Source organism: Anser brachyrhynchus, assembly GCF_964034855.1.
Source record: "Anser brachyrhynchus genome assembly, chromosome: 25".
Taxonomy (NCBI): Eukaryota; Metazoa; Chordata; class Aves; order Anseriformes; family Anatidae; genus Anser; species Anser brachyrhynchus.
The window spans coordinates 6,076,225-6,095,751 of NC_137718.1; the positions used below are offsets into that span (position 1 = coordinate 6,076,225).

General features: G+C 41.6%; 1 protein-coding gene across 11 annotated transcripts in view; it reads right to left on the minus strand.

Moving 5' to 3' along the window:
* PRDM10 (PR/SET domain 10) overlaps window positions 1–19,527 on the minus strand; it is a 44,834-nt gene that overhangs the window by 16,077 nt on the left and 9,230 nt on the right. For 9 of the 11 annotated variants that reach the window (XM_080567965.1, XM_080567964.1, XM_080567960.1 and 6 more), the window contains 10 exons: window positions 17,540–17,704; window positions 15,821–15,880; window positions 12,911–13,030; window positions 11,679–11,886; window positions 11,072–11,313; window positions 9,811–10,014; window positions 7,666–7,738; window positions 7,072–7,189; window positions 6,002–6,131; window positions 3,608–3,835 (listed from right to left, as the gene is read on the minus strand). In XM_080567965.1, the coding sequence (XP_080424091.1) occupies window positions 3,608–3,835; window positions 6,002–6,131; window positions 7,072–7,189; window positions 7,666–7,738; window positions 9,811–10,014; window positions 11,072–11,313; window positions 11,679–11,886; window positions 12,911–13,030; window positions 15,821–15,880; window positions 17,540–17,704 (1,548 nt within the window). Of the gene's footprint in view, window positions 1–3,607; window positions 3,836–6,001; window positions 6,132–7,071; window positions 7,190–7,665; window positions 7,739–9,810; window positions 10,015–11,071; window positions 11,314–11,678; window positions 11,887–12,910; window positions 13,031–15,820; window positions 17,489–17,539; window positions 17,705–19,527 lie in introns of those variants that run through there. The other 2 variants (XM_080567957.1, XM_080567958.1) reach the window with 2 other exon arrangements.

The window sequence follows — 19,527 nt, forward strand, 5'->3', positions numbered from 1 at the left end:
CTTTGTTTTGGTGTATGCTTTTCTGCAAAATTTCATTATTCCTCTTCCCTCCCCCCACTTTAGATTAAAGCAATGGAGCCATTCCAGTCCCAATACCAGAGCTGTGAACAGCTAGTGATGGACAAGCTGGCTACAGAAAGAGGTGAGGATGTTCCGGGCCTGCATATCAATATCGGATGATAACTTAAGTTGGTAAGTTGCAAAGCTTGAAGTAAATCGTATGTCTGGATGCATGAAATATCACAGCAGACTGTCACCCATATGGTATGGAAAAGAGACCATGATACTGCTATTTCTCTGCAAGAAATCTGAGGAGCATTTACTCTTCTGCAAAGTAAGATCTACACCCTGTCATTTACTGATGCCTTCTCTGTTCAGATGTTATACACAGGATCTACATCATGATAGTTAGGAGAAATAGTGCTAGAATATTGCTGGCACCTATGCTTACCCACATTCAGCGTTACATACTTCTGCATGAGACACAGTCAAGACTACTGCAAACAGATTTCCCTGGTTTCCTCTCTCCTTTTCTTGTGGTAATGCCTGGGCTGCCATTTGCTGTGTCCCGTAAGTCTGCACCAGCAGCTGACATTGAGAAAGTCAAGTTAGGAGCTCCTCTGCTGTAATGAGGAAACAGCTTGGGAATACTGTGAAATGCTGTGCTAGAGACTAAATTAGTGAACCTGAATAATCCTTTTTACCATGTGAACTGCAGAGGTAAACCTATATTTCCATTCCAGGAAAAGGAACATGATAGCAACTGTTTTACTACCAAAGACCATAAAAAGCAAACAGTTTCAGACAGGAGAGCTAAATGAACCCTTCCGGCCATCTCCATTTTACAGATGACGAAATGGAGACAATGGGAAACACAGGGGTCTGCTGGAAGTGACACCAGACGTTTGTAAAATGGAAACATCCACCTTCAATTTGTAATTAGTTAATATGAAAATGACTAGAAAAATGTGAATTATTATTCAGGTAACAGTTCTGGACATTGGTTGCTTAAAGAAGGACAGATAAGACAACTGATGATGTGGGGGGTCAATCAGGAGACAGTACACAGAAGCTGGACAAAACACGGAAGGCAATGTTGTTACGTACCATTTGATTAGATACAGCAACAAAAACCACACAATGAAACAAAAAACAAACCTACCTGCAGCTCCAGCTGAGCAGGCAGCATTGAGGGAGAGAAAAATACTTATGTTATGCAATGGACTTTAAAACAGAAGCCTTGACTTCTGCAGTAGTCCTCCTTCTGTGGGTCACTATGAGGGCCAGCTCTTCGAGCTAGAGTTTTCTCTCCATTGAGATTTTTGCCTTAGGAAACACTAAACAGATCTTCAAGGTTTACCCTATAGTTAATAACTGCCCAAGAGGAGTTAAAGGGCGAAGATAAAAAAGCACAGATAATCTTGAAGGTGTTTTGTGTCCTTTTATGTTTTCTCAGATTCAGAGTTGATTATAATGACGTAATGTGTACTGCGGAGCCACAGTGAGAATGAAATGCTGTTAGCAAAAGGGAATAGTTAGGGCAGGAAGACAAGGAGACAAGGATTGGAAGGGTGGAAAGTCGAGGCATGGGGACTTTTTGAACCTCATCTTACTGATTGTACCCTTTGTTATACAACCTGTTACATTTCTTCTTTCAGAATGAAGGAAATGACTGTACCTTCCAAATCATATCCCTATCATGCCAGTTGCTTCCTCTGAATAAAGCAGACACCTACATGAAGGACATGTTAGGATCAGGTCCGTGCGTTAAAAAAAAAAAGCCATTTGGAAATGCAGGAGTTTCTGAGATCACCCTGTAAGTACCCTGCATGCTGCCCAGAGCTGAAATTAAAAATACATATATATTCCTTTTGTCTGCAGACAACAATGCAGCTCTATTTTCTTACAGAACTTGGGTGGGTGTATCTCTTTTCAATACTAAGGAAGGACTGCCATACTTAAGGTCAGATCTCCAAGGAAACTCCACAGGCTCTAAAGCAGAGGCTGAAAAATGAACTGATCCTATCAGGACTTGAACCTAGGGCACCAGAGCTCAGTACTTCCAGCTAGAATGAAAGCACTCTCAGAACATCACTGCCTTAAACCTTAGAAAAGCTGGAGCAATTCACAAAGGATCATTGTTTCTGCAAATGCAGTGCTACATGAGTCATAAGTAAGAACTAGAGCTACACAGGTCTCCAGATCACAAGCAACAGTCAAGACTTTCGACCTGTTCTTTGGAAATTAATGACATACTACGCTCTTATAAAACCAAGTATTTGCTCTTTTATAATACTACGTTCGTGCTATTATAAGAAGGTGCTGTGAATAGTTGGACAGAATGAGCATGTATAGGGTGCCAGAGCTCGATGTGATTTTTCAGTGGTTAAAAAGTAATGCAGCTAGTTTCCTGTTATCTCAAACTCTTGTTGCTCAGCCTGACGCAATGTGGAAAGGTGCTATGCAACAACCCGTGTGCCATTCTGCCAATGCCCCTATCTTGAAACATCTCCAGGACTCTGCTGAACTCAAGCTGCTGCATATATACAAAGCTGGGGGGATTTGGTGATACAAACATGTCACTGAGGACTAAACCACCACTGCACTCCTCTTATTTGTGATACATTTGTGTAAGTTTTCAGGGAACAAAAGCTAAGCCACAAAACAAATAAATAACTTCAGAATTTCTTTCCTTTTCTTCCCACATTTACTGTTTGCCAAAATCTTCCTTCTGTATTTATGGGGCACCATCACCACTGGTCTTGCACACATATTGCTCTAAACTGAGATCAAAATTCGGCTCAGCATCTTCCTATACAGAACAGTTACTCAACTCTTTTCTAATCCTTTCTCATCCCCTAAAAGCAAAAGTCTTACCCCAATTGCAGCTGTTCCTTTCTGTAATCAAAATTTTACACATGGAAGACACACAAAGATTTTCGGCTAAATAAACCAATCTCACAGTTACATGGCTTGAAGGATTATTTGCTTGAATCATTTCCCTCCCACGCACAGTAGAGAAAAAACAGCTCACCCAGTTGACACAAAGCTCAGGTTTGAAGCATTTGCTGTCTGTACACAAAGTTGTTAGCATAGGTTTTAATCTCACAAACAGGCAGGTTTGCTACCCCAAGAAAGTATTTTATCACTATCATCATCAAGTAAGTGGATCTAAACAGAGGTCGTGGTTCCTTTTTGGCAACTATTTGCAAGCCAAGAGTTCTGAGAGAGACAGATGGTGCTGTGAACAAGTCATTAGTCTGTGCCACAGTACCATGATCCAGCCGGCTGTTTGAAGCGCTCCTGCTTGCCAGCTCGGATGGACTGTGCTCCTGTGAAAGAATTACTGTGCTGGAATTGAATCAGCTCCAATTGGTGACCAGTTCTCGATAGCATCTCATGAGATACCCGTTCTTTACATGGTATTTGTCTTACTCTCAGAAGAAAGAAGTTTGCTAGGAATGAGATGCTTTATTCAGGACTTGGAAATGGATACTACAGTGGGAAAAAAGGACCAGCTGCTCCTTGCGGGCAGGTCCAGCATTCTGTGCATTACAGCAAGTGGAGAGGGTGAGAGAAGACATGAGCCGCCATCCTCTCTGCTTACCCTGATACGTTTTGCTCGCCTCATGTCATCTGCTGTCATGGTGCTCTGCGTAGGCACCGTGCTCTCATCGTGCTGCGGCTGGATCTGTAGTGGGTGGTTTTCTGACTGCTGCTCCAGTGCCGACTGTGTCTCTGATGGCACTGGAGTCTGTTCCTGCTGCTCCAACCCATTCAGTGTTGCTTGTCCGGCCTCATCAAACTGCCCCTTGCTGGAAAAATGCAGCAAGTCCTGAAATCGCAAATCATACAACCAGTGATTATTCCCCCCACCCACTGAAAAATGCTTTGATATTACTCAGCAGACAACCAGATTTCTACATAATCACAAGCTATAAACAAAATGTGTCTACACTAACTCTTTGCTAATGTGTTCCTTTGATGCTCTCAGCAGTTCCCCTCCACCTACAGCAACAACATTCAGAGCACTGGGGAAGAAGTGCTGCAGGTAGGTGACTTTTTTGGCCATCGTATTATCCACAGCTGATCGGACACGGACAATCAAAGGGACCCAGCTGTTAATAGCCAAACAAACTCTTCTGCACTAGTGACTCCGTTACTGCTTTAATCAAAGATGATGTAGGTTGACCTGTAAGAAATGTTAAGACCAAAGTGAGTAGCACAGACCGGGCCTCCAGGAAAAGCAGAGAAATTCTCTCTTGTTGAAATTGTTGACATTTTGAAACATTATCATGTATTGATATGCAGTGTCTCTCCTTTCTAGCAAACTAGCTGGAATGATGAACTGGAGAGTGACAAACGAGATCATTATACTGTGCAGTGTGTTTTACTATCCAGTTTCCAAGCTCTGCATACTCTCATCTGCCCAGCTGCATACATTACTTATATTTATCACACAAAGCTGTTTTCCTCCTCCTTAACATTATCATAAAAAGAGGGAGGGTGTTGGGAGCAGGAAGTACATGCCACAATCTACATTTGTTTTCCTTATAAATTCCAGTAACTCCTCTGGGATGTAAGCCTCCAGTATTTGAAGGAAAAAAAAAATATAGATCCTTATGTGAAGTCACTTACAACTCAACTAAGGCAACTTAAAAGCACAAGCTACAAATACTGAGCACCAGAAGTATCAGCTCAACGCTGGTGCTATCAAAGTGCAAAGGCAGGCAAGGGAGAAGAAAACCAGTGAGATGCCAGAGGAGTGCAGCTGTTACAAACCATGAACACTTACCAGACAGAGAGACTTGCAGAGCAGTATACTATTCAAAGTCCAGTCCTGGTCTAGGTGGCAAATTTCCTCACTCGCTGACACTAAACTGTGGTCACGACATCTCGAATCTCAAGTTCTCAGGCAGATGAGCTTGTGCCTAGTCATTAGCAAGATGGGCAGACCTCCAAAGACCAGGGACATAACCATTTCCCTGCTCATCTGTATAGACACATGTGAGCTAACTCTGGGCCATGCTCCAAGCTCAGAGGATGCGAGCCACCTCCAGCCCTGAGGCCACTCACACCCATTAGTGTGGGACCGTGCCCAATAAGCCTCGTCTCTCTGGAGAGAAGAGTTACAACGCAGCATTATGTTTACTTGCCTAAATGGAGCTGATTTGTGGTTCAATTTGCAAAGAGGGTGATGTCGTCTGCAACTGTCTGCATTTAATGTCAAATTTAGGGCAATACTGCATGCTCAAAAAACAAACAGCAGGCACTCACAGGCAATGTATACATTCCTTCCTCTGAGGCAGCACTGAACCATGACCTAGCGAGATGCCAGAGGAAAATTACCACTCCGGTTATCAGCTTTCAGCTAAGTCATAAAACTGAGCCATTGATTCCTTGTGACACCTTTCATAAAAGGACTTGGTGGTAACCCTAAGCCTGGTCAGCATTAGACAGACTTTAGCATTTTACTTACATCCGTGCATCGCATTAGGTCCCTACAGAATATAACCAGCAGCCAAAACCAACTATAACCAACTTATTGTAAAAGAACTTTTTGCAGTAACTATGCCTACAGAAGGACCTTTTGTTAATATTAAAACATTATAAAGAATCATAGCTCAAACTGATTTAATTCTACCAGCAACAGTTATAAGAGCAGACTCTGACTTCATGTTCCAGAAAGGACAAATGTGAACCTAAATTCCCATTACAGTTTTATTGTCTAAATTACTTCTGTGATGCTGCTAAACAGCCGCAATAACCTATCTCACTGCTAAGTGCTTTGGGATAAAAGTTGCTGTAGAAATGGAAGAGGTTTTACAAACTTCAGAGATGGAAAGTGGCATGTTCCCCTGGCAAAGAATCACAGCTAGAAAAAACAAGATTTACATGGGGATAAAGCAGTACACCCTCAACGATGCCCTAGTTTTTCTCGTTGGAAGTTTATAACCCACGGTATCTTTTTTTTCTCCTCCTCTCCATCCCCCAAATATACCTGTGTTCCTTCTTCACACTTTTCTCCGTTTTCACTGGTTACTTCCATACGCATGAATTTGGGAGGGCGCCCTGGGCGTCTGCCTGGTCCAAACCTCCTCTTTCCTCGCCCACGACCTCTGCCCCTTGCTCTGCAGAACACATTGTGCTCCAGGTTAGAGACAAAAAGAGATGAATTTGGAATCCCCACTCATTTTATTCATTCTTTCTCAGCAACTGTTATTCACCCATTCAACTCAGTAACAATGGCCTGCAGTAAATAACAAAACTTGAAGAAATTCTGGCAAAAAAAAGTGCATCGGTTGGTACTTATTTATGTTGCACTCTGAGAAATCAAAGCCCAGAACACATTAAAATTGTGGGACCGAAAGGACTACTGCCTTCTAGCAAGTCCTCAGCCATGGCAACTCTCCTACTTCAACACCCCAGTGTACAGTGTGCTGAAAAGCACTTTCAGGTAGATGGAACAAGTGCACAAAGAAACCAATTTAAAACCTGAAGCCATAACATCCCTCCCCAAAAAGGCACTTGGCCACTGATGTCAGGCAGTAAGCTGAAGGGAACAACGTTGTGTAAAGGAAAACAAAAGCAACAACAAAAAAAGCAGCCACTTGCTAAGTTTCAGGAAAAAGAAGGAACCGATGTCTCTTTCTCCCTGAAAGATGTTTCTAGATTCAGCTTTTAATAGGTTGGGGTAACTATCTTCTCAGCTCAGTGGGGAGCCAAAGCACTAGAGGTCTCACTCTCTGAGCTCTGCATCTGGGTACATCGGAGAAGCATCAGTATTTCACTAGTTAGAATGAAATACTGCAGTTTAAGTCTGGGGAAAAAAACAAAACCCAGAAAACTCACCAATTTCAATGGGGGTATTTATTTTCTTCACACTATTTCTTTTCTGAAGCCCCTTACACCAGTCAGCTTCCTGGTGCCATATTCTCACCTTCTGGTGCTGAGCCATTCTCTCATGTGTCCCCAAGTTGGTTAGTAAGATCTGTAGGGCAAAACCCCTTCCTTCTGCAAATTTTGGGAAGCACCACAGTGATATAAAGACAAAGCTAAAGCTTTCAGTACCTGCTGAAGAAGTCCAGCTTCTCATCATGGGAGTTAAGGTGCTGCTGGAGTTGCTCCGAGCTCATGAAGCGACGGTTGCACTCATAACACGGCCAGTTCTTCTCTTGCTCTCTGAGAACTATATTCCATCGGAAATGTCAATAACAGCATTTCAGTCACCACCAATTAAATGCTTCATTTTTTTTCCCAAGCATTTCTATCCTCTGTGGGCCATATTTCTCCCCTGAAGGTAAGACAGACTGCAGAATACCCAGCACAACTCCATTTAGCTTTGCTTTTATCCCCCCTGCACTGTGATATGATTGCAGCTCATTGTAGAAATATAAAAAGGTCACTGGGGAAAATTCACATGGACTCCATACACTGCTTGAAATTCAAGAAGATTTTGAAGCAAACCCTTGCGTGGAAGAGCACCTACAGGACTGTGTGGCTCTGGTATAAGCTAGGTGAGGTCAACAGAAATTTCTCAATCTAAAGCAGTAGCACAGAAACACACTTCTTTCCAGCAGCATATAGGCCCTGTACTTGAAACCGAGAAATGCAACACCCAAGCACCATTACACCCGAAACACAGAAAGCAGAAAAGCCTATTACCCTTCCTTTCCTCCTCAGATATGTCATGGATCTTCTGGTTCACAAATTCTGCGTACGAGGCAGCGTACCACACCTGCAGCAGGAAATCCAAGGTAACGTAACACTTTCTTAGACGGAACGAGAACTAAGAGGAATGTGTTTGTCAACATTTTTTAGGCAACACATTTACTTTATTCACCTCAACTCTTATTCTTATTGCTCATTTCATTCTCGATAATAAAGCCTGTTGAGATCAATATACCCCTGCTGACGAATAGAAGAGCTTTGCTTAGAAAGCATATCCATTTAATTTTAAGGTATAGCCTCCTAATATGAATGTTAATCTCACACATGGCTACCAGTAGTTCTAAAGGAAATGGGATTAATCTCTTTGGATCTGACTGTATGACTGTAAAGCACGGATGCCAGCAAGGCACTACAACTTGAGAGGGCAGTTCTACCACGAGGAATGGAGCAGTTCTAAATTGAGGGGATGTCCCATTTCTTTTCTGCTCTCTTTACACACAGACAACAGGCAGCACGGTCTGCAGAGACTCATGTAAAGTGTTCCTCCACTTCCAGAAGACTGGAGCAATACGGTCCTGCTTCCCAGAGCAGAGGACTGGCTGCCAAAGTGCAGCAGGCTGGACCCACTTGCATTTTAAGAGCGATTTGGGGAACACTTTTAGCAGAGACCAACACAAGGGAGAAAGACAAAGGTTACTGGAGCCTAAAATCAGATAGTTACATTTAACTAAGAATTTTTGCACCATTTCTCGTCTTATCTTACTGTTTTATTACAAAAACTCAATTTTGAAAGAGATATCTTCAAGAAGGCATTAACAGGTTTTCAGCATGAGAAACCTGGGCAAGTTTAAGCTTGGAGTGGGCCACGGGTGTTTTCACAGCAGCGGTGAGAGCAACACTTCTAACCCCTTCGAAGACTCACTCAGCAGGTGTGTGTTACTTCGCAGCCACCTCACCAGCCGGACAAAGGTGGAAGCCTGGAGCTCCTAAACTACTCACCTGACGTGCAATGCACAAGTTTCCACAACTTTAACTGCCTGATCCTCCTAGTTCGATCTTTGGACTGAATTTGTATCGATGCCTTATATCCACTTAGCGAGGAAAACACACTGTACAGCTTGGGTAATTTGCTGCCAATTATCAAACTGATTTTACCCCAAAAGACATTACTAACACATGGAGCAAGAAAAATGGTGCTTCTACAGGCAGGTCTGTACAGATTTAATTAAGGTCTGATTTCAAATTGATTAAAGAACAGTTGAAAAATGATGCTTAAAATGGATAAACAAGGTTCCTAGTGATTCAGTTTAAACAAATTGAAGACTGATTTCAGGGGAGGAAAACAGATCCTACTCTTAAAAAAAAAAAAAATCAGCAACAAGTGTGTAACCAGGCTTGTGGTATAGCTATGTCTGTTCAAAACTTTTTTTTTGTTAAATTGTTGTTCTTCAAATGTTTTTTTCTTGTACGTAAATTCCAATAATTTTCTGCTACTTTTTTTTTTTTTTTTTTAATTCTGTTCCTCCCCTCCCACCCCCCTGCTCCAGTTCCCTGGATGTTAAAAACGAAGGCCATCTAAACCAGCCATGCTGCTTTGAGCTGAAAGTAATCAATACATTTTTAGAGGGAACAAAAAGTAACTCACAGGGAAGTCACAACATCCATTATCATTTTCCACATGCAAAGTTTCAAAAGTTCCAGGAAAGCCAGGTAAAGTGAAAGACCACATTCACTTAAGGCACCAGAAAACATGTCAAGGGCACATAGGACTAACTGGAAAGGGCATCCAGAACTAAAAAGAATAAGACTACTGTAATAAAAATTAGATTGCATCAGCAAAATATATGCAGTGTAAAGCATGACAGTGACAAGCAAATCATTTACATACTCTTATTTTAAGCTTCCTCATTTTATATCTGAGCCAAAGCTCATTTAAAATCCATAAGTGGCTGACTACTGACTTCAGTGGCATTTGATTCAGGCCAGCATGTGCTTTATCAGAGGAAAAAGACCTAAAAAATTGCTCCAACTATTAACAGCAATCATTTCTGACACTTGGAAGTACATTTATTAGGGAATCAATCTCAGAGTTGCTACATCAGTAGAAAAATAAGTCTCAAAACATGAGCAATGCCATACCTTGAGTTCCTGTTTGGGCTCCACATTTTTAATGGTTGTGTAATAAATATGGTGGCCGTACTGATACGCAACCAGGTTCTGCTCCAAATGGTTTTGAGCTGGACGCACAAACATCATCCAGTTACAAAGAGCCTCACTAGAAAGTTCAAACCACAGGTCCTCTTGCAAATCTCTGTCTTTTCTGTCACCCTTATCAAGAGACACCTGTAATAAAATCCCATTACATATGACTAACTTTCTGGCAGCAGGTTCAAAAGATTTTGAGTTTCAAAAAAACGCTACTATGACTACACAACTTTTACATTAGGAAAGCGATGAAGGCATAGATTTTCTCTTTACTAATGGGGATCCAGAAACAGGCAGCACACAGGAAAATACTTTAAAACGGGTAATGATTTAACTAGAGAGGCACAGCGCACCCTTCCATGGCTTTCATGAGCAAGAAGCATTCATTAAAAGGGTCATGCACAGTACTTGATGTACGACTATAACTGAGGCACAAGAAGCTGAAGCTTCAGTAGGCTATAAGGCATCTGCTGTCAGATGTTTCTATCTGACTCACCCACTTCTCCCTTTATTCCCTGACTCGCAATGCATCAAGCTGGAAGAAGCACTTCTTTAGATGAACTTTTGTTTGGTTACCGAATCTGCCTGTGGTCCTCGTTGGACACTGACCACCACGGAGAGTAGCGCTCTTAAGACTGTGGACCTTATCTCCTGCAAGCAATGGACTAACTCCTATAATCAAGCCAGTAAATACATGGCTAGAAGTTAGTTAAATCCATTTACCTCATGCCAATAGACTTGGCAAGGGGAGTAGGAGAGAGAAAATCTCTTCTCCCCCACATCCTGTGGGAGGAAGGAGGGAAAAGGGAAGAAAAAAATATTTTTAACTTAAGTTACGGCATGATGCAAAATGGCTGCAAAACATCCTCAAGACTATTTTTGTCTACTGCTATTTTTATGTCCAGATGCTGCTTCAGCCTATGTGAGAGTGATTCACAGCATTTCGTATTTCATATTATGAGTACCGTACATCACAACACCATGATGCCGGAATATTCACCACGGTTGTTGTGTCTCCCTGGACAGCAGAGCAGACTTGGAGCAAAGCAAGCTGGATGCTTCTGAATTACATTCAGAGATGAAGTAAGAGAACATCTCTGGAGAACTAACTGAGCCCATCAGAGCCACAGGTTCAAATCCATGGAAATCGAAGTTTAAACACAAATTCCTCCCTCCTCCTCACACACCCCCTTACCTTCAGGTGGATATAGCAGTCTTTGAGTTCAGTTTGTCTAACCAGAGGTCCTTCCACAGGTCCAAACTGTGTGCGTTTGGGGATACGCCGTTTGGAGAACACGCCTCCCAAAAACCTGTCTATATAGAGCACCAAGGGGAGGCTGGCTCTTGCCCTAGTCAGCACAGGCCGGTTTGGGATTGGATGCAGAGGTCCATGTTTCGGACACACCGAGGGATGCGCATTATTACACTCTTCACACCCTGTAACACAGAGAGGACACGACTGTCAGGTGGACACTCACGCACCTTATGGTCTTATCTCTCTGAGCATCTTTGGCTCAGCTGTGGGAATGTTTATTCCAACGGTTTGTCTACGTTTTAAAACACGCAGGCCAGCCTCCCACAAAATAAAGAACAAAGCAGTTCACAGTTTCCACCTAAGACAAAAATCTTGTCTTTTAAGCGTGACAACTGAATATGAACATACATTTCCGGATATAAAGGACTTTAGTTATTACTGCAAAAGTCTGAATGGTCTTTGACTCCATTTATTAGAGGGCTGGTGAAAGCAGAAAACAGAAAGGGGAAGGGCGGCTGATACACTACACACTGCTTCACATGCTTACACAGATCATTGGGATCAAAGGGTCGAGGTGGATCTGGATCCCATTCATCCATGTCAGTGTCTTCCCCGTCTTCATCCTCATCATCATCCTCGTCATCTTCCTCTTTCGTTTCCATCCTTCCCATCTGATTCTGCAGAGGTGCCAAAGGGTCAGAACCATCCACCGCCTCCATAGGAGGTAACACCTGGTTGTGCACCGGTAACGATGCCTGAGGACAGAAGTCACAACAAGAAGTCAAAACCGGTTCACAAGGAAAAACACTCTTACAAGGACAAGCAATGAAGGCTCTTGCTAGTCTACCCTTTCTGCTTCCTTTGGTAGCGGGAGGAGGAAGGGAAGCGAAGCTACCTAACAAATGACTGCCGAGGGATGTTTCACACCCCTGCTGCTGACACTCTCACCCAGGACAGCTCTGTCACTGCCTAATTCAACCCTGGCACAAGGGCTGACTTCAAGGGAGAAGAAACCAAAGCGAGAAGTTTCTGGACGGTTCGTGGAAGGTTTCCAGCAATTAAACAAAGTCCAGGCTCTGTGGAAATTATCCAGAGCCTAAAGCTGTATTTTAGCTTCTTTTGTACGAGTTGGAGAGTCCTGTACTTTGGCACATGATCTTTTCTCTCCTATCGTACAATCAAACGAAAACAATCCCCAGAGCACACATGTAAAGATCAATAAGGGAGGAGATAACACCAGGACTAGATATAATCTATGAGACATGGAAGACGTTTAAGGGCATTGTATTCTCTCACTATTTTTAAAGAAGATTTTCCTTTGCTTTCCCTACAAAAAAAAGTTAAAAAACAACTGGTGTGCATTGCACAGAATATCCATCACCCACAGAGGTTTCTCAGGTGTAGAACAAGAAACACCACACACAGTAAAGCTGTCTTAAGAGACTGGCAAAAAGACCCAGTGGATGCCGGTCCTATGCGACAGCCAGAGCTACACCTTCTGTTAACTGTGTTTTTCAAAGCTGAGAAGAGTATTTTAAGGTGGTTGCTCAAGACAGGACAATCTGTAGAACAGGTTTCTCTGTATATTAGGTACATGATCTCTCCTAAAAATCCCCACACATTCCACGGTGAGATGATGGAAGACAGCACAAATCTGTGCTACAGCTTTTTTTTGTATCTCCTCCCATATCGCTCAGACACGGTTCACCACCTGAGACAATGGAGCAACGAAATCAGCGTACTTTCACATTGAAAAGAAAAGGGTGCCTGGCGACTTACTCTATCTGCTTGTTGACCCTGCTCCAGAGCCATTTGCTGGGGGGATTCAGCAACGCTGCCAAGCACAGACAGGTTGGTGGGATTCATGCTCTGAGCAGCAGCAGGCAAGAGCACAGTTACCTAAAATTATAGGCACTCATTTTAGCACTGCATCATTTCCATCAGTCACTTATATATGGGCAGTGCCCTGCATGCAAAGCTCCCTGAAGTCCTACGTTAGGTCAAAAACTGCAGCATTTTAATGATGTTGGTAGCAGGGATGACGGATTTGCACAAAGCCTGAAAAGCCAGGGACAAAGAGAAAAGCGCCAAAACTCCATCTAGGCTTTGCAGCTTTTGGGTTTCTTATGTCCCACTCCTGGCTTTAAATTAAAGTGCCATCCAGCCTGGAATTCAAGCTGACTAAAACCAAACGTGATGAGCTCTTTGGCTCTCGGTAAAACCACTGAGTCAAGTCTTTGTTTTCTTTTTCCATCTCCATCTTATTTTTCCAGAGAAAAGGAAAAAGGAAGAAAGTAAATTTGAAGAAGCATCTTCTCCTGATTTTGCCTGTATTTCTTCTTCTCAAGCAAACCAAGACCCATTATAAAACAAAATGGTGCATAGACCTTGTTGGAAGTTCAAGCACTCCAAAGTGAGAGGATTCCAACAATTATTTATTACATTATTCGGTCACACCATACTTTTTGAGTTGTTTTTGCACTCATTTATATATGTAGTAAGAAATTCTTGCATACTACTCACATACTGCTCCCATCCAGTGATAAAAAACAAATCAGAATTAAGATCCTAAGAATCACCTCCCCTGTCTTTTGTGTCTTGCTTATCTATACAGCCACTTGCACGGTTATCCTGCATGATTTTTCATCCTTCTCTACAGCTGACATTACGTGGCTACTAGTTTGTGTCTCTGACTTTTAAACAGCTTTTACGCAAAAATTAAAGGTCCTGTCCCTCTACAGAGTGTTTAATAAATATCAATAACTGAGAACAGTGAAGTATGCCAACAGTAAAGGAACAGACAAGAAAATCCATAACATAGGTAGACAGTTTTAAAACTTAAATCTAGTTGCTAAAGATATATTAAAAGTAATTTATGAAACTGCTCAAAAATCTGCAGAAAAAAAAAAAAGACTTCAGGGAAGCATGTGAAAGTGAACAGGAAACCTCCAGGACAACGGCTGACCCTGACTGTCTGCTATTGACATTTTTGATGCCAAGTGGCAACAGAAAAGTCACCATTACTCAATAGCACACCTCCAGGTCTGCCAGCAATGAGAAGTTCATACAAGCTTATGTCTATTTGTACCATATATTAGCATTTCTTTCTACTAATCACCCTTCAAACATCTCTACTTTCATTTCCATGTCACTTCCAGACACTGCAAGCAATATAAGCATACAAAAAAGCACCAAAAAAACCCACCACCTTTCCCTTTCTTTTTAAAGTAAATTTTTTTCAGAGACAAGAGGGGCTTTAATTATTATTTTAAGCTTTGTCATTAGTTCAGGGATGTCCTGCACGAAATGCTGATGTAAAAACACCTGCAAAGGCAGTAACTGCCACGAGACCACGCTGCTGGGGCTGCTGTCATGGGGTTGGAAGGGAAGACAGGCTGAGGACACACGGACAGGTATTTACGCCCTTGATACTCAACACATTACAGCAACAGCTCATATCCTCTGCTGTCAGAATGCCATTTACACTGCACGTAAGTATTCTGTCCTTCCAATTTGATCATATATTTACTGATAAAGCTTGTTGAATAAGCTTTGAGACAATCAGATAGCATTTTTTGGCTTCCTTATAACAGGAGAATGATGTGGTAAAAAAATCCAAAACAACACCTTCAAATATGTTGAGAGAACAGGAAGAAAACAGCTAACACCTTTATTGAGTCATTCAGTTTCCTGCTTGTGCCTCAGTTTAGGCCGCTTCCTTTTCGCAAGAAGAAACTTGATTTTCAATGCACATTCAACCCTTTACTCTGCCCCAAGACTGCCAATAAGTACACATTTTAATGATAGCATTAGTAATATGGTAATGATTCAGACCTAACACTTTGATTCACACATGCCATTAAAAAGTCAACAAGCAGTAATGATTTTAAGTCTCTATGAAAAGAGTAGAATTTGAACTCGAAATCTAGAACTGCAAATACCTACACCTGACCACCACAATGCAGTCTCCAAAGATAATAGTAAAAAATAACAACAAAACTCTCATACCCATACTGAATGAAAAAAAAAAAGTCATCAAAACCTTTGTATCATCAAAACTTTATAAGCAAAGCCTCCAGTTTTGTTCTGCTCCCAGTCTACTTCATACTGGCATACACATCAGACAGAACGCCTGGGATGCCCTGGTAAGATAAGGGAACCAGTAATTGAATTTCTTCAGGTTTCATGGTTATTTTCCTGTGAAGTTTCTGGTAGATCTGAAACTTGAATCAAGACCAACTTCTATCCCTTGAAAGCCTTTAATGAACATTTAGGCTTTTGGATCAGAATCTGCATGAGGACAACCACAAACACAGTCTTCCCAGAATGACATTAAAATAAAGTCAGCTGCATCAGTCTGTCGACTTATTTAAAGCAACACTGTTGAAAGATTTTTCATGAGATCTGGGGCAGTAAATTTGTATTTTTGCTGAACAAGAATTAAAAATTAAATTCAAATTCTCTTATCTTTTCATTGACATTCATGCACAAAGAAGTCAAGATAATAGCAGCTTGTTAACATGCACTTCTTGCTCATGATCACTCAGACGACTGTCAATGGCTGAAGACTGCCATTCGACAAATCCAGAGAGAGAGCTCATTATGCTCTATCACCACAACAATGTCCCTGTACCTTCTGTACCAGTTTCCTTACAGTTCCAGGGCCAGAGAAAATGATGTCTTTCTTACCTGCTGTGTAGTGGCATCCTGTTGGACGTAAGCCACTTGGGACGGATCTGTAAACAGAGTCTAGACAAAGTGAAAAAGGCTTATCAAATTGGCCTCGGGGTTGTTTACTCCCACCTCACACAAATATCACCCTGACACCAAGAAATGATCCATGTAAGAATAACTCCTTTGCTAGATTTTAACACAGCAGATGAATTAATCTTAACCATGTGAATCTACACGCACAGAAGTTAAACTGAAATTGGGTACTGCTCCTGAAAAACAGTATCACATTTATGTTGCACTTCTCATCTATATATCCAAAATGCTTCATGTGATTTATTTTAAAACACAGAAATCACTTTGTCAATTGATGATTTGATAAATTCTACAGGATGAAATGCTGTGTGAAAGCTAAATAATACTGAGGGCAGGACAGAAGATAACTCTTAACTTTATCTTTCCGCAATCACAACAGAGCTCTTCAAAAGAGAGCACGCAGATATCAGGCACATCCTCCATGTGAATTTGCTATGGCTAGGGTGTTGGGTTTTATTTCATAAAAGACATGGCAACACCAATATTCCTATGGTAGTCTGCAAGAACAGCCCTGGTGGGAGAGCTTCCATCTAGGAAGAGCAAAACTTGGAGGAAAACTATGCACTGACAGTGGTCAGCCTTGCTTGTTTTGCCAACATTCAAAATACTAAAGCTTGAAGCAGTCTGGCACCAATAAAATAAAGAATATATAATGATATAAGAAAATATAAGAAGAATTCCCTTGTTGCTTTTTGATGATTTCATCCCAATTGCATGGCAGTGTCTTATTACTACAGTCCATTTTTAATTTAGACAAGGTGATAATACTCAAAGAGTTCTGGAGTCACCTGGTCAGTAACTTACTGGGAGACATCCTCTCACAATACCTCATCCTCTCAAAACATCCCACCATGCAAGAATTGTTTTTATGTAATAGCTAAGGACTGCACAAGAGAAAGACCACGCCACACGAGGCTATGCCAGCGCTGCTGGTGTCAAGTACATGCACTTCGTGGCACTACTAGTCTATTCTGTCAAAGAACATAAAACACTCTTGATGAAGCATGTCTATTTGTGTTTTTGTTTTGTTTTGCTTTAATCTGTCCACACAGAGGTACAGATGCACACTATATGAACTCCATATAAATGCATGCTGTCAGAGGGGAAAAAAGCTCTTTAGTATTTAAACTAATTATGAAGAAAAAACCTAGGCCTATGCACTCAACAACTTCTCTGAAGAGAAACTACAAAATTCGATTGAATACACTGAGATCCTCTGCAAAAAAGCAAGGCTGTTAATGTTGCAATCAATTATTAAAGCTGCACTATGCAAAACAAGGACTCTTCTTCCAGAAGACACACAGATCTCTCAGCTTTTTACTGAGCACTGCAGAGGCAGAATTTCTGAAGAGATTATCGGTGTTTTGGAAAACACCTTTGATTTAATTACCATCTCGTCCATCTTTAGTGAAATAACAAGCATTTCACAATTCATAGCCTCAACATCCTTTGATTACCACATTTGCACATCAGACTGAAGCGAACAGCATGAAGTCCCTGTTCAGCAACAGGCAGATAAAAGCATTAAGAACAACTGCCTGCTATTTTCCAGTCGTATCACTTGGCTGGGAATTGGCTTTAATCTCAAGATCACTTCATTTTCTCGGTGCCAGAACGGGGTGGGCTCAGAACCACACATGCCTGCGTAGCTTCCACAGGATGGATGTAAACTAGCGTGTGCTCCGAGGTGTCCACGGAGGTGTAGGAGGTGCCATCCGCCGTGTAGACGACCTGCTGCGAGGGACGGTCCTGCTCATCGCTGTACACAATTTGTGCCACTGCCCCCCCTTCGGGGACAAAGTGCACCTGAAAGAAAAACAGATCCTGTACTGAAACTTCTGCAGAGATACACCTATGGAAACAATACAAAACACATCAGCGACAGCAGCACCTTGGAGAGTGTAGAGAAGCTTCTGCCCCAAACACCTAACCAATTGTTTTGCAAACAATAAAAATCTCACTATATAATACGAACTGAAAATCTCACCTAAATGATGCTAGCAAAACAGAATTCTGGACATAAAAACTACCATTGGTTTCTGTTTCTACTCTGCATTATAACTCAAGATCCAACAGGTATAAAGGATGCCTTCTAATACTTAGTTCTTGAATCAACCTTTGTAAATTCATAAAAGTTCAGATCTGAACTGGTGTTATGTGTAAGATTCATTGGTACATTGTTTCCGTTTATTTTCAGTTCGCTTTCTAGATTTATGATAATTACTTCATTCAGCTAGCTCTGTAGTTGGAAGAATTTTTTCTGTTTGACAAATGGCTAGCAGTATCTATTAACTTTGATTGCTGCTTCAAGTAATACGATTGCACCTATCAAGAGGCAGCAATAGCATGTGTTTGATGGCTTCTTTGTAGCGTGTACACGCAGTATCAGTAGAAAATTAAACTGTTTAAACAGAAAAGCATATAACTGAAAGCATTAAGCAGTGATTCCGAAGGCTACGCGAACAAGTTACCTCCAGGGCAGTTGTTCAAATCCAAATAAATTGATTCTGATAGAACATTAGGATCATAAATGATGATCAGTGGCCTACCTTAAACAAGGTAGAATACCTAATTCCATTGGTAATAGGAATACTCATCTTTTGACACCTTTTATACACTAAAAACCAGTTCTAGTGCATGGGAAAAAGTAGCAGCTATCAGGAAACCTAGCTTTAGTATCCACATCCACAACTGTATGTTTCCACATAAAATGAGGCCACATTTACATATTTTATTTACTTTGTTTCACCTTTTAGCTTACGTTTCAGAAGACAGCTGGTACTTCCCAGGGGATGCTAAGCACTGATTTCATACAATAAATCCTTATGCAAACACTACGGTAAGGATGCACACAGCATTTCACATTTGGAGAGCACTCTGCAAAGACTAATCAAACCTTTTAGCTGCCATGTGCAAACAACAGCATGGTGATCCCCACCTTATAGATAATGGAAGACAGGTTACTAAAAGCTGTTTTTCTTTGCAAATTTCAAAGGTGGAAATTACCAGGAAAGACAGGATGTCTCGGCTTGTGGCTCAGCTGACATGCAGCACCCTCTTCATAACATATTCAGAAGAATAAATCGAATTACAGTCTTCTAGAAACTCTCAGCTGCATTGTCTCAGAGACAGAGGGACTAGCTGCATACATCATAATCTGACTGCATTAGTCAGTGAAAATTAACATTTCTCCCTTCCCCACTACCCAGATGTCTGACTGGAAAAAATTACTCATGTTACTTTCCTGAAGGTCCACCCACAGTTCCAACTGATTCGACTGATGCCAACAGAACGGGCTGCCGCAGACCACAGATTTTGTTAATATTCATTAATCTGAATACCCTTTCACTTTCCCATGTGGCTATATATACGTATACATGTATATTTATTTTTGGACATTGAACCTTGTATAGCTACTAGCTGGTTCCATTCAGCTCGTTTCAGATGTCTGTGTATTCACTGCCGCAGCCTGCGCAGCTCGCTTTCTGAAGCTTTAATCTGGAATCACCGCAGACGTGTTTGTATTTCTTCTCAAACACAGACTGAGTTTCCAGACCATAAAAACCAGCCGAATTGGAACGCCTGCTTGCTAAGCCACCACGCCAAGCCTAATTCAGCGTAAGCAGAAA